The 16,277-nt window shown below is 43.3% G+C and overlaps 1 protein-coding gene across 3 annotated transcripts in view; it reads right to left on the bottom strand.

Annotated features, from left to right (window-relative positions):
* Positions 1 to 16,277, bottom strand: part of EZH1 (enhancer of zeste 1 polycomb repressive complex 2 subunit) — a 118,458-nt gene that overhangs the window by 40,242 nt on the left and 61,939 nt on the right. For all 3 annotated transcript variants that reach the window (XM_077252004.1, XM_077252005.1, XM_077252003.1), the window contains exons 13-14: positions 4,382 to 4,562; positions 644 to 840 (exon numbers count right to left, since the gene is read on the bottom strand). In XM_077252004.1, coding sequence (XP_077108119.1) covers positions 644 to 840; positions 4,382 to 4,562 — 378 coding nt within the window. The remainder of the gene's footprint in view (positions 1 to 643; positions 841 to 4,381; positions 4,563 to 16,277) is intronic.

The raw sequence follows: 16,277 nt of genomic DNA on the forward strand, positions 1-16,277 counted from the left end.
TTTAATGCTGTCTAAACAAGATAACAACCCTGCAATATCAGAAAAAATGGTCTAATATAATCAATTGGCCCAAATCTGATGAAGAAAAAAAACCTATGTTCACAACTGGCAGGGGAACTCAAACATACCCTCCAGCCCCGGGTCAGAAACCGGCGAAGCCCCGCAGCACAGTTCATGCGCTGGTGGGGGAATTCATAAGTCTGCAGACTTATCGATTTGGACAGGACATCCCCTTTAAAGAGGTTTTCCTCAGGGTCATCAATGTCTGATGAGTTACGGTCTGACAACCGGCGCCCCCATCAATCAGCTGTTCTTTGTATCGGAAGCAGCCGCTTGGAACTGGTCAATTGCGGAGCTGCTCAATCTTCTGATAGTGACCGTGGCAGTGTACTGCACATCTGCCTCCTATTGATATGATCGGCGGGGGTACCAGATGGTGGACCCAACTGATCAGACATTGATGACCTCTCCCAAGGGTAGGTCATCAATGATAAAAGTAGTGGACAACCTCTTTAAACTCTTACAATACATTTACTCAATGTTAACCCCAGACAAGGATAGTTGGTAGACAGATGCCCATATATTCTACTATGAGGGCATGATGTGTAAATAGGCCTCTTTAGACACTTTTACTATTTTGTACCTGCTTGCATGTCTTGGTGCCCATGAGTCGGGCAATGGAACAGAAGTTGTTGAAGTAGGTTCCATGGAAGACTCTGAAGAGAGATTCCTCGGCTCCGTTCCATTCCACCGGTTCGCTGGTTTCTGAACCCTCAGGCAAGTCTCCACTCATGCTTCCCTGCCTCTGTCTTGTGGGGGTTTGGCAGCGAGAATTTCCTTCTGTAGTAAAACAATTAATGCATCATGCACAGATCATGTCACTAATTGTGCACCAGAAAATATATACTATACACTTCACGTACCCACTAATAAGAAAAACAAGACTACGATACAGACTACTGTGAATGTACAGCATATTCCTATCTAGAATAGATATATTTCCCAATTTTAGAAACCCCCTAAACTCAGCACTTATGCTCAATTGACACACTTTGAAATAGGTCCTCACTTTAGACTCTAAAGTTTAGAGAGCTATAGAGGCGTCCTGATCTTTTACATACGTGGCAAGTCCAAAGGATTAGCCATAAATATATAACAAATGGGGGTCCCATATCTATCTCAAGAGCAAGGCACAAATGCATGCTGAGGTCAGAGGAGCGGTAGTCAAAACATACATACACTTGTATGGAAATCCTGACCAATTCTATCAAAACTGGGCTCGGTTCTCGAAATAGATGCAAGTCCCATTAGTGGGATCTACATCTACTAATAAATTATAAACTAGTTTGGACGATAGCACGATATCGGTCTGTGCTGCTGTAATAAAGAATCCTTGGGACCAAGAGAAGTTAAACGGTTTTAAATTCCACAACGCGTTTCAGGGGCAAGGGGTTTAAAAAAGCTCGAGGTGTGACTGAAACTGAAGAAAACGTCCACAAGAAAATGTAGAAAAAAAACAAAAAAACAAAAGTGGTCAACTATCCTGGAGCAGATCATCCCCCAGCTATGAGGCAGCAGCAGATATCATCAGTTATTCATAGGAGTTGTGCCTGCACCCAACCTGCTCAGGTGAGCACCTTGCTTTTTTTTTTTCCTTTGCAGCTAAAAAGCTATCACCCGATGGTCTCGTGGGCTTTTTGTTCCCCCACAGCTTTTATACTAATAAATTATGGAATACTTTTTGGAAGTACAAAAGGGGGTTGTCCAACGAAAAAAAAAAAAAATCATCATCTATCCACAAGACAGATACTAAATAAATGATACTTGCTGCCGAGAACCCAATGATTTGGAGAATAGGTACCATAAAGTCCTGCGTGAATTAAGTGTTATGTATATATGTAATGAGTAATAAGTATGTTTTATATATATATATATATATATATATATATATATATATATATATATATATATATATATATATAATTTGCTTATGGAGCAGCTTTATCAGCTTCAGATGAATAATTCTAATACAGTGGCATGTAAAAGTCAGGGTACCCATGGTCAAAATTACCGTTACTGTGAACAGTTAAGCAAGTTGAGGATGCAACGATCTTTAAAGGCCTAAAGTTAAAGATGACACATTTACTTGGTATTTTAAGTTAAATTCTTGTTTGAGGGATTTTCATCCATTCTTCCTTGGAAAACTCTTCCAGTTCTGTGAGATTCCTGGATCGTCTTGCATGCACTGCCATTTTGAGGTCTAGCCAAAGATTTTCAATGATGTTCAGATCAGGGAACTATTAGTGCCATTGTAAAACCTTCAGCTTGCGCCTTTTGAGGTAGTCTCTTGTGGATTTTGACATGTGTTTAGGATCATTATCCATTTGTAGAATCTTTTCAACTTCAGGTTTTTTACAGATGGTGTTATGTTAGCATCAACAATTTGTTGAAATTTCATTGAATCCACGCTTCCCTTTACCTGTGAAACATTCCCTACACCATTGACTACAACACAACCCCAAAGCATGATTGATCCACCCCTATGCTTAATAGTTGTGGTGAGATGTTCTTAGTCTGAAATTCTGTGCCCTTTTTTATCCACACATACATTTGATTATTATGGCCAAAGAGTTCTACTTTAACCTCATTGGTCCACAAGACTTGTTTCAAAAATGTATCAGGCTTGTTTAGATGTTCTTTTGCATACTTCTGATGCTGAATTTTAGGCTGAGGATGCAGGAGAGGTTTTCTTCTGATGACTCTTCCATGAAGTCCATATTTGTGCAGGTGGCTTGGAACAGTAGAACAATGTACCACAACTCCAGACTCTACTAATTTTTTCTTTAGCAGTGAAACGGGGTTCCGATTTGCCTTTCTAGCAATCCTACGAGCAGCTCTAACTGAAATGTTGCTAGGTCTTCAAGACATAATCCTGACCTCCACTGTTTTTGTTAACGGACATTTCTTAATTACATTTTGAACTGAGGAAATGGCAACTTGAAAACTCTTGGCTTATAGCCTTCTCCTGCTTTGTGGGCCTTTTCAGAGTGATAGGCAGCTGCTTAGAAGATCCAATGGCTGCTGTTTTTTCACTAGGTTAGAGGAAGGTGTGTTTTTATAAAGCTGGGAAATGTGCATCACCTGGGCTTTCCAAAGGATGTTTGTGAACAAGCCATAACCCTAACAGGCTAATTAAGGTCTCAAACCTTGGTCGAAGTTATCGGAAGACACAAATCTCCAAAAGGTGCCAAATCTTTTGCATCAGCCCATTTTACTTTTAGTAATTTTTAAAAAGAAAAACAATAACGATAGATCTTTTAGAGATCATTTCATCTTCAACTTGCCTAACTGTTCACAATAACAGTAATTTTAACCAGGGGTGCCCAGACTTTTATATGCCACTGTACTTGTAAAATGCTAAAGTATGCAATGTTTGAATATACTCTGTGTGTGTGTTAAAGGAAAACTGACAGCTGATACATGCTTCCCAATCCATGACCAGCATGTGCTAGACACTTGCTGTATGAAATCAGCTGTGGGGTTTCAGAGAAACAAAAAAAAAGCCACTGGAGGGCAACCCGTACAGGAGGCTAGTCAGACAGGTGGCTTCTCCACGCCCACTTCCCGTTTGAGTGACAGGTCTCTCCCTGCCTGCTTTTATAGGGAGAGACCTGTCACTTCAGGGGCGGGTGGGGAGAAACTGCCAGGGAACCACCTAGTGTGAAGGAATATCAAATCTTAATGATGGCAAACCCTCACACCTTTTACCATCCAGGGAAAACAGCTGCCAAGTGGACTTAGTTGGATGCACTTGGAACTTTTTTCTTACCCTGGATGGTAAAAAGGTTGTTAGGGTTAGCCATCACTGTACTTTGGTATTCCTTCACAGCTTGGTGTTGAAGAAATGCGGACTTTTGAAGTTTGTTAAATGGACCCTAAGAAGTTGTAGCATGGAAATGTTCATTGACTTTTATGGGAGAATTTTCTTAGAATGCTTTCTTATTTGTGCAGAGAGGAGGAAGTGATCTGTGACATCACATATTGTGAATGATGTGTCCTGTATATAAGTGTTATATAATCCTGTCTGTAATGATAATGACATGACTGATGAAAAACGTGATCTCTGCAGAACAGGAAACATCAGCCTATGATGAGACTTTGTGGCTAGTGGGTAGACATCATAATTTCAAGATACATTCATTACTAAGAACTGAATTAAAAATGTGATAAAAACGCCATTACCCCTGTCCCTTTTTAATATATGTTTGGCTTTAAAACTTGATTTCACCCATGGGTCATTATCTTCACTTTAATGAGGCACCCACCTAATGAAGCTGTATGCAATTAAGAGCAAAACAAAACAAAACAAAAAACATCTCACCAGAAGAGCTGGAAGCGCATTCATTCCCTGTGTCCCGATCACTGTCCCCTTCTTTGGCCTCAGTCACTGTTGAGGTGGAAGCACTGGAACTGGAAGCAGCAAGTGTTGGGGTTTTCCTTCTCCGCTTTCCTAAGCACTTGAATCTTGGGTTGTTCATCATGGCATACTCTTTAGCTCCATCCTGAAGGATTGAGAGTTGAAGACTAAAAGAAGCATCTTATGAGTGACTGATAACCTAGTACTATGGCATTGAGAAAAAAAAACTCAACTGTAAGGCTGGTAGTCACAAGGATGGCTTCTCAAGAGAAAATAACTGAAGATAGACAACATAAGGTGCACAAAAATCTATATAATGAACTTTTAAAGTGGTTCTTATTGTTTTACTTTATTGCATTTGTGACACCCCAGGGTCCTGGTTGTCACAGTGGCATTGCTTTGCTCACGGGGAGAGTGATGTCATGCTTGGAAGTGATGGAGGATTCCTTTTAACAGGTAATTAGCACATACAACACCATTCTGACTTCAGGCCAGAAGGGGGAGCTCTACACCCAAAATCAGGGGAGCTGCTCTCTCTTTGGTCGGGAGGAGGAGTTAGTTGCTGGGCAGTTGCTAGGCAGTAGGGAAGATTTAGTCAGTTGGTGCCAGACAGCAGACTGGAGCAGGCGGAGGCAGAAAGACGGGTGAGGGGCCATGTAGCCTGAAATGCTGCAGCTCCCAGATAGCGAGAGACAGAAGGAAGAACAGCTTGTAGCGAACGTGCTGGAGAGCGAAGCACAGGAGTGTGACAACAGGGGAGAATAGCTGGGACTGGGCTACATCCCTGATTGAGAGCAGACACCGGTAGTCGGAAGACCAAGGCTTTTGTGGGACTCTAAGACGCATAGCAGAAACCGGCAGGACAGCTGGATTATACATCACCTGTTCGCCCTAACACCAAGGAGACACAGTGACACAGAGCCTGGGTAGTGATAGAGACAGGCTCGAGTCACCTGTCATATGGGTTTGTGTCATAACCTACATGGAGGACAGAGAGAACTGTGAGGACCTTGGACAGCTATAGGCAGCAAGGAACCACACCACAGCGCTAGTAGGAAGGCTTCTAATCTCACCTAGTAAGGGGAACTCCCAACTTGCTTCTAAGCCGGCCGGACCACCACCAGCACCTGTGATCCGGTACCCTGGACTGTGGCTGCCTGAATTGCTTCAGTAAAGAGGTAAAGAGACTGCAACCCTGTGTCCTCGTTCTTTCCGCACTACTCACCATCCCCTACAACATCGGGAACCCAGCTTCACCTGTGGGAAGCCATACCATCCCTGCTGCCATAACATCACCCCAGTGCACCCCTTTAAGCAGCGCCGGTTCCTACTGACCGAATACCACAGGTGGTGTCACGAACTTACTTTATTTCAACAACCCCTTTAAAGACCGTCCCTTTAACATGGGTGCCCAGGGCCACAGACCGGGTCGCCGCCACCGTAACACATCCCTTTAAGTAACGGACCCGGCACCACCAAGTACCCCACGGCCCTGGCGGGCGACTCACATTTCCTGCTTTTTTTAACAAAAAATTCCAGACAAAGACAATACTAACTTGTTAATTCCTCGACTACTAGCATCAGTTTACTCTGCTGCAAAGATCACGTGCATAGTAAAAAGCTGCAGCAAAGGTCGGGAGACACCAAAGCTGCAAGGAATTAACTCGTCAATATTTTTTTTTTGTTTTTAATACCAACATTCCCTGTTCATTTTCAATTTAATCTTGAAGACCTGACAGTTTTGAAAATCACGCAACCAAAATAATTTAGCTTTACACCATATAGATACAAAATCAATCCTTACTTGTGCAGAGGGACGGTCATACAGGTGCTTCCCACAAAATTAGAAAATCATCAAGAAGTTAATTTATTTCAGTTCTTCAATACAAAAAGTAAATATAGAGTCATTACAAACAGAGTGATCTATTTCAAGTGTTTATTTCTGTTAATGTTGATGATTATGGCTTACAGCCAATGAAAACCCAAAAGTAATTATCTCAGTAAATTAGAATAATTAGCAAAAAAACACCTACAAAGGCTTCCCCAGTGTTTAAAAAGATCCCCAAGTCTATTTCAGTAGGCTCCACAATCATGGGGAAGACTGCTGACTTGACAGATGTCCAGAAGGCAGTCATTGACACTCTCCACAAGGAGGGTAAGCCACAAATGGTCATTGCTAAATAAGCTGGCAGTTCACAGATTGCTGTATCCAAGCATATTAATGAAAAGTTGATTGGAAGGAAAAAGTGTGGTAGAAAAAGGTGCACAAGCAACCGGGATAACCGCAGCCTTAAAAGGATTGTTAAGAAAAGGCCATTCAAAAATTTGGGGAAGATTCACAAGGCATGAACTGCTGCTGTAGTCATTGCTTCAAGAGCCACCACACACACACACACACACACACACACACACACACACACACACACACACAGAGTATCCAGGACATGGGCTACAAGTGCCACATTCCTTGGGTCAAGCCACTCATGACCAATAGACAACACCAGAAGCGTCTTACCTGGGCCAAGGAGAAAAAGAACTGGACTGTTGCTCTGTGGTCCAAGGTGTTGTTTTCAGATGAAAGTAAATTTTGTATTTAATTTGGAAATCAAGGTCCCAGAGTCTGAAGGAAGAGTGGAGAGGCACACAATCCAAGCTGCCTGAGGTCTAGTGTGAAGCTTCCACAATCAGTGATGGTTGCGGAGCCATGTCATCTGCTAGTGTAGGTCCACTGTGTTTTATCAAGACCAAAGTCAGTGCAGCCGTCTACTAGGAAATTTTAGAGCACTTCATGCTTCCCTCTGCCGATAAGCTTTTTGGAGATGGAAATTTCATTCTCCAGTAATTGATGCAAAAGGAGTCCCAACCTAGTATTGAGTGTATTTATTGAACATACATTTCAGTAGGCCAACATTTCGGATTTTAAAATCATTTTTCAAGCTGGTATTATAAAGTATTCTAATTTACTGAGATAATTACTTTTGGGTTTTCATTGGCTGTAAGCCATAATCATCAACATTAACAGAAATAAACACTTGAAATGTATCACTCTCTTTGTAATGACTCTATATAATATATGAGTTTCACTTTTTGTATTGAAGAACTGAAATAAATTAAACTTTTTGATGATATTCCAATTTTGTGAAAAGCACCTGTATCATTGGTGCAACCTGTGCACTAGCACAGGGGCCAAAGAGGTAAGGGGGCCATCTCTACCTCCAAAGCAGGAAAGCAGGTACAAATTTTCATTTTTAGGAGCTCTTTGGCTGTAAAGGGCCCATATATTGTTCTTGCACAGGGGCCGTTTTCTGCCTGTGTCCACCAGTGCTTGTACAGGTCTATACACTGCGTGCAGAATTATTAGGCAAGTTGTTTTGTGGATCACATGATACTTTTTATACATGTTGTCCTACTCCAAGCTGTTCAGGCTGGAGAGCCAACTACAGGTGATGTGCATCTCTGTAATGAGGAGGGGTGTTGTCTAATGACATCAAAACCCTATATAAGGTGTACTTAATTATTAGGCAACTTTCTTTCTTTTGGCAAAATGGGTCAGAAGAGATTTGACGGGCTCTGAAAAGTCCAAAATTGTGAGATGCCTTGCAGAGGGATGCAGCAGTCATGAAATTGCCAAACTTTTGAAGCGTGATCACCGAACAATCAAGCGTTTCATGGCAAATAGCCAACAGGGTCGCAAGAAGCATGTTGGGCAAAAATTGCGCAAAATAACTGCCCATGAATTGAGGAATTGAGGAAAATCAAGCGTGAAGCTGCCAAGATGCCATTTGCCACTTGTTGTGCCATATTTCAGAGCTGCAATGTTACTGGAGTAACAAAAAGCACAAGGTGTGCGATACTCAGGGACATGGCCAAGGTAAAGAAGGCTGAAAAATGACCACCTTTGAACGAGAAACATAAGATAAAACGTAAAGCCTGGGCCAAGAAATATCTTAAGACTGACTTTTCAAAGGTTTTATGGACTGATGAAATGAGAGTGACTCTTGATGGACCAGATGGATGGGCCAGAGGCTGGATCAGTAAAGGGCAGAGAGCTCCACTCCGACTGAGACGCCAGCAAGGTGGAGGTGGGTACTGGTATGGGCTGGTATCATCAAAGATGAACTTGTGGGACCTTTTCGGGTTGAGGATGGAGTGAAGCTCAACTCCCAGACCTACTGCCAGTTTCTGGAAGACAACTTCTTCAAGCAGTGGTACAGGAAAAAGTCGGTATCATTCAAAAAATACATGATTTTCATGCAGGACAATGCTCCATCACATGCCTCCAACTACTCCACAGTGTGGCTGGCCAGTAAAGGTCTCAAAGAAGAAAAAATAATGTCATGGCCCCCTTGTTCACCTGATCTGAACCCCATAGAGAACTTGTGGTCCCTCATAAAATGTAAGATCTACAGGGAGGGAAAACAGTCCACCTCTCGGAACAGTGTCTGGGAGGCTGTGGTGGCTGCTGCACGCAATGTTGGTCATAAACAGATCAAGCAACTGACAGAATCTATGGATGGAATGCTGTTGAGTGTCATCATAAAGAAAGGTGGCTATATTGGTCACTAATTTTTTTTTGTTTTGTTTTTGCATGTCAGAAATGTTTATTTCTAAATTTTGTGCAGTTATATTGGTTTACCTGGTGAAAATAAACAAGTGAGATGGGATTGTATTTGGTTTTTATTAAGTTGCCTAATAATTCTGCACAGTAATAGTTACCTGCACAAACAGATATCCTCCTAAGATAGCCAAATCTAAGAAAACCCCACTCCAACTTCCAAAAATATTAAGCTTTGATATTTATGAGTCTTTTGGGTTGATTGAGAACATAGTTGTTGATCAATAATAAAAATAATCCTCTGAAATACAACTTGCCTAATAATTCTGCACGCAGTGTATAGTTAAACAGAATATCATAGTTTAACGCAAGAGCATAGTTTCGTGTTTTTCTGCTTTTATCTGTACAGTTTGTCCCCATCGAATATGTGCTCCATGGAAAATGCTATCCGGTGTGCATCTTGTGAGAAGTATGCATGCCCTGACCAGCCATTTGTGGGTGAATAGGTCTGTACTCGGTGCCAGAGAGTTACATGTTTGGAAGCCCAGGTAATGGATCTAAATGTGCAGCTTGCAACACTCAGGAGCATAGCAAACTTGGAGAGGAGTTTCGAGCTCACTTAGCTTGCTCTGGCTGGAGCCAGTGATATGGAGGCAGGTGGAGGTGGAGAAGAGCAGGACGGAAGTATGTAGCTGAGTAAAGGTTACAAGAAGGGGTAGGGGGAAAAGTGTCAGGGAGATCAGTCCTGATCTGGCACAACCTAGTAAATATGCCTTTTTGACGGATATTCGGAATTCAAGCCCAGGACTGGGATCACTACAACAGGGCATTGCTCCTAGCAACCAGGAAAACTACTGCTGTAGGAAGGAAGGATGTAGGAGTTCAACGAAGGCCTGACAGATGTTGGTGGTGGGGACTCTATAATTAGGCAGACAGACAGGGTCATCTGCCGCCGAGACCCTAAATGTTGAACAGTGTGTTGTCTGCCGGGTGCTCGGGTTTGGCATATATTGCGGATCGGATAGAAGTACTGCTGGGTGGGGCTGGGAATAAACCCAGCTGGCATGGTACACATTGGTACCAATGACAAAGTTAGAGGGAGGTAGAAGGTCCTTAAAAATTATTACAGGGAACTAGGAAAGAATCTGAAGGCCAGGACCTCCAGGGGGTGTTTTCCAAAATACCGCCGGTGCCACGTGCGTCACTAGAAAGACAGCGGGAGGAGATAAATAAGTGGCTTTGAATTTGGTGCAGGAAGGAAGGGTTTGAGTTCATTGAGAACTGGGCTGACTTCTGTCGGCTACAGGCTCTACGGTAGGGAAGGGTAGCACCTCAATGGTGAGGGTGCAGCTGTGCTTGGGGAACAAAATGGTCAGCCGGATGGAGGGGCTTTTAAACTAGGATCTGGGGGGGGGGGGGGGAGGTAGTTGTGCTAAAAAAGGGGATAGATAGAGTAGGTAAAGAGTGAGTCAGTTGGGGTCATTGAGGATTTAGGAGGGGAAAGGACAAGCAAGCAACATAAGAAAGTGAGAAGTAGTAATAAATGTGCTAATAGTAATAAATGTCTACTGGCAAATGCAAGAAGTCTTGCAAACAAAATTAACGAACTGGAGACCACAGAAAACGATGTGGTGGGCATTACGGAGACCTGGCTGGACGAAAGACTGGATGACGAAAAGAGGTTTACACTACAGATGGAAAGGACAGGAAAGACAGAAAAAGGTGGAGGGTGTGTATTTTTATTAAATCTAACTTAACCCCTTAACGACCGCCGATACGCCTTTTAACGGCGGCAGTTAAGGGTACTTAAACCACAGCGCCGTTAATTAACGGCGCTGTGGAAAAAGTGAATAGCGCCCCCCAGAGTCGGATTTTCTCTGGGGGTCTCGGTTGCCGAGGGTAGCCGAGACCCCAGAGAACATGATTCGGGGGGTTTTTACCGACCCCCGAGTTGCGATCGCCGGTAATTAACCGTTTACCGGCGGTCGCAACAAAAAAAAACGCGATTTGCCATTTAATTTCTCTGTCCTCCGATGTGATCGCACATCGGAGGACAGAGAAATAGTGTCCCCGATGGCCCCCAATAGCCCCCCAATACTCACCTATCTCCCCCGGTGCTCCTCGTGGCTCCCGATGAGCGCCGCCATCTTTTTTCCGGGAAAAAATGGCGGACGCATGCGCAGTGCGCCCGCCGCCCGGCACCCGGAAAATCTTTGGGGTCTCGGCTGCCGGGGGTAGCCGAGACCCCAAAGAACATGATCGGGGTCGGTTTTTACCGACCCCTGCTTTGCGGTCGCCGGTAATTAACTGTTTACCAGCGACCGCAAAAAAAAAAGCGATCTGTAATTCTCTGTCCTCTGATGTGATCGCACATCAGAGGACAGAGAAATAGGGGGATTCGGGGACCCTATCATACTCACCCGGTGTCCCCGAGTCCTCCTGCGTCTCCTCTTGCCGGCCGGCTTCTTCCTCTGCAAAGAAAATGGCGGGCGCATGCGCAATGCGCCCGCCATCTGCTGCCATCTGCCGGCCGGCAGGAGAGACGAGTTGGGGCTAAAATTAGGGTTAGGGCTAGGGTTAGGGCTAGGGTTGGGGCTAGGGTTGGGGCTAGGGTTGGGGCTAGGGTTGGGGCTAGGGTTGGGGCTAAATTTAGGGTTAGGGCTAGGGTTAGGGTTAGGCTACTTTCACACTAGTGTTTTTTGGCTTCCGTCGCAATGCGTCGTTGGAGAAAAAACGCATCCTGCAAAAGTGCTTGCAGGATGCGTTTTTTTCTCCATTGACTTGCATTAGCGACACATTGCGACGGATTGCCACACGTCGCATCCGTCGTGCGACGGATGCGTCGTGCTTTGGCGGACCGTCGGCACAAAACAACGCTACATGTAACTTTTTTTGTGCGACGTGTCCGCCATTTCCGACCGCGCATGCGCGGCCGGAACTCCGCCCCTGCTTCCCCGCACCTCACAATGGGGCAGCGGATGCGTTGAAAAAACAGCATCCTCTGCACCCGTTGTGCGGCGCTTACAACGCTAGCGTCGGCCCGACACACTGCGATGGGCCGAGTACGACGCTAGTGTGAAAGTAGCCTTAGGCTTCTTTCACACTTGCGTCGGTACGGGGCGGTTGCAATGCGTCAGCCCGACATACCAACGCACGTTGTGAAAATTGTGCACAATGTGGGCAGTGGATGCAGTTTTTCAACGCATCCGCTGCCCAGTCTATGTCTTGGGAAGGAGGGGGCAGAGTTACGGCCACGCATGCGCGGAAATGGCGGACGCGACGTACAAAAAAAAGGTTACATTGAACTTTTTTTGTGACGACGGTCCGCCAAAACACAACGGATCCAGTGCACGATGGACGCGACGTGTGGCCATCCGTCGGTAATACAAGTCTATGGGCAAAAAAGGCATCCTGTGGGCACATTTTCAGGATCCGTTTTTTGTCCAAAACGACGGATTGTGACGGATGCCACACGACCCAAGTGTGAAAGTAGCCTTAGGGTTTGGTTGGGGCTAACGTTAGGGCTAGGGTTAGATTTAGAGTTAGGATTGGGGCTAAAGTTAGGGTTAGGGCAAGGGTTGGGGCTAAAATTAGGGTTAGGGTTGGGGCTAAAGTTAGGGATAGAGTTGGGATTAGGGTTAGGGTTTGGATTAGGGTTGGTATTAGGGTTACGGTTGGGATTAGGGTTACGTTTGGGATTAGGGTTGGGATTAGGGTTAGGGTTGGGATTAGGGTTAAGGTTAGGGTTGGGAATAGGGTTAGGTTTGAGGTTAGGGTTGAGAAAGTCTGAATTCCAAAATGGCGCTCCTTCTCTTCAAGAGCTCTGCCGTGTGCCCAAACCGTGGTTTACCCCCACATATGGGGTACCAGCATACTCAGGACAAATTGGAGAACAAATATTGGTGTCCAATTTCTCTTGTTACCCTTGTGAAAATAAAAACTTGGGGGCTAAAAATCTTTTTTGTGGAAAAAAAAATATTTTCTATTTTCACTACTCTGCATTATAAACTTCTGTGATGCACTTGGGCATTCAAAGTTCTCACTAGACATCTAGATAAGTTCCATGGGGGGTCTAGTTTCCAAAATGGGGTCACTTTTGGGGGGTTTCTACTGTTTAGGCACATCAGGGGCTCTCCAAATGCGACATGGCGTCCGATCTCAATTCCAGTCAAATTTGCATTGAAAAGTCAAATGGCGCTCCTTTGCTTCCGAGCTCAGCCATGCGCCCAAACAGTGGTTTACCCCCACATATGGGGTGTCGGCGTACTCAGGACAAATTGTACAACAACTTCTGGGGTCCATTTTCTCCTGTTACCCTTGGTAAAATAAAAATTTGGAGGCAAAAAGATCATTTTTGTAGAAAAAATGCGATTTTTTTAATAAACTTCTGTGAAGCACCTGGGGGTTTAAAGTGCTCACCACACATCTAGATAAGTTCCTTAAGGGGTCTAGTTTACAAAATGGTGTCATTTGTGAGGGGTTTCCACTGTTTAGGCACATTAGGGGCTCTCCAAACGCGACATGGCGTCCGATCTCAATCCCAGCCAATTCTGCATTGAAACAGTCAAACGGCGCTCCTTCACTTCCAAGCTCTGCGGTGCGCCCAAACAGTGGTTTACCTCCACATATGGGGTATCGGCGTACTCAGGAGAAATTGCACAACAAAATTTGTGGTTAAATTTCTGTTTTTACACTTGTGAAAATTAAAAAAAATGGTTCTGAAGTAAAATGTTTGCAAAAAAAAGTTAAATGTTCATTTTTTTCGTCCACATTGTTTCAGTTCCTGTGAAGTACGTAAAGGGTTAATAAACTTCTTGAATGTGGTTTTGAGCAGCTTGAGGGGTGCAGTTTTTAGAATGGTGTCACACTTGGTTATTTTCTATCATATAGACCCCTCAAAATGACTTCAAAGGTGATGTGGTCCCTAAAAAAAACATGGTGTTGTAAAAATGAGAAATTGCTGGTCAACTTTTAACCCTTATAACTCCCTAACAAAAAAAAATTTTGTTTCCAAAATTGTGCTGATGTAAAGTGGACATGTGGGAAATGTTATTTATTAACTATTTTTTGTGACATATCTCTCTGATTTAAGGGCATAAAAATAAAAAGTTTGAAAATTGCAAAATTTTAAAAATTTTCGCCATATTTCCATTTTTTTCATAAATAATCGCAAGTAATATCTTAGAAATGTTACCACTAACTTGAAGTACAATATGTCACGAAAAAACAATCTCAGAATCAGCGGGATCCGATAAAGCGTTCCAGAGTTATAACCTCATAAAGTGACAGTGGTCAGAATTGTAAAAATTGGCTCGGTCATTAAGTACCAAATTGGCTCTGTCGCTAAGGGGTTAAGACTAGTGCTCAATGACAACATTGGGGGTAGCTGCGACAATGTAGAGTCAGTATGGGTAAATGTATATTGGGACGGCAATAATGGAAAGCTGCTAATTGGAGTTTGCTAAAAGCCTCCTAATAAAGCTGAACAGGTAGAGGAGGAAATGCTGCAGCAAATAAAAAAGGCAGCAAATAATAATAAGGTCCTTATTGTGGGAGATTTTACCTATAGAAACAATCAATGGGACATAGAATCTTCTAGTTGTGCTAAAAGCTGCAAATTCTTAGCCACAATTCAGGACAATTACTTCTCTCAGCTGGTAGATGAACTGACCAGGGAAGGTAATCTGCTGGATCTGGTTCTGTCAAATAAACCAGATACAATTTCAGATCTACAGGTCAGGGAGCATTAGGGATGCAGTGACCATAATATGGGATGCTTCAAAGTAATTTTCAATAAAATATTCAAAAGGGGAAATGCAAAAACCTGGAACTTTAGGAAAGCGGATTTCCACAAATTAAGGGAAGAGCTTAATCATGTAGACTTGGACCATCTCATGGTAACTGGGGATACCGAACATAAATGGGGCATGTTTAAGGATATATTACTAGAATCCTGTAGAAAACTTTACCCTCTGGTAATAAAATGTTCAAGAATAAAAAGAAACCATTATGGATAAATAAGACACTACAAAGTTTAATCAGACTAAAACAAAGGGAATTCAAAATCCTGAAGGCTAAGAATAGAAGAAATTGCATTTCAGGATTATAAAGATCTAAGTAAGAAATATAAAAAAGAAATTAAGCAAAGTTATCCAAAAAAATAAATAAATTGCCAGTAGCATTAACCCCTTACCAACATCAGACATATTAGTACACCGATGTCAGTATCCCCCGCTTTGATGTGGGCTCCGGCGGTGAGCCCACATTTTTCTGGGGACATGTCAGCTGTTTTGAAAGATAGATAGGTCGTGTCTAACTAAAATGTTGGGTTTCTATGAGGAGGTAAGTGCAAGTTTGGATGTTGGTAATGCGGCTGATGTGATTTATCTGGACTCTGCAAAGGCATTTGATACAGTACCACATAACAGCCTTATACTGAAACTCTATACACAGGGACTGGTGGAAACTATATGCAGATGGGTAAGGAATTGGGCAGCACGGTGGCTCAGTGGATAGCACTGCAGCCTTGCAGAGCTGGGGTCCTGGGTTCAAATGCCACCAAGGACAACATCTGCAAGGAGTTTGTGTGTTCTCCCCGTGTTTGTGTGGTACTCTGGTTTCCTCCCACATTCCAAAGACATACTGATAGGGATTCTAGATTGTGAGCCCCATCAGGGACAGCGTTGATAATGTGTGCAAACTGTAAAGTGCTCCAGAATATGTTAGCGCTATATAAAAATAAAGATTATTATTATTATTATTATTAGAATTGGCTAAATGACAGGAAACAAGAGCTGTCATAAATGGTACTTTCTCTAAATGGGATATAGTCAGCAGTGGGGACCGCAGTGATCTGTGCTAGGACCGATTCTTTTTAACCTCTTTAATAATGACCTTTTGAATGGGATTGAGAGTATGTGTGTAATGTCGGGGTTGTCTGTAATCTGACTGGTATAGTTATCTATATAGGTTTAAGAACAGATCAATTTTCCATATTTCAAATGCATTGAAACAACTATTTTGGCTGGATTATAGGTTTTGTACGGTTCCATGAAAAATGCCCAAAGGCAACATGCCCACACACATGAATGCCCAAACGGAAAATTGCTCACACGGACAATATAATAATTTATTAAAACAGTTTATTAACTTCTTCACAACATGCACCCTACATGTATGGCGCTTGTCGGAAGCGGGTGTATGGAGTGGGCTCCTGCAGCAAGCTTGCCCCATACTCAGTAGGCGATGGCTGTGTATTACTGCCGGGACCTACCGCTAACATTGTAAACCTGTTAAATGCCGCTG

Source organism: Ranitomeya variabilis, chromosome 4, assembly GCF_051348905.1.
Source record: "Ranitomeya variabilis isolate aRanVar5 chromosome 4, aRanVar5.hap1, whole genome shotgun sequence".
Lineage (NCBI taxonomy): Eukaryota > Metazoa > Chordata > Amphibia > Anura > Dendrobatidae > Ranitomeya > Ranitomeya variabilis.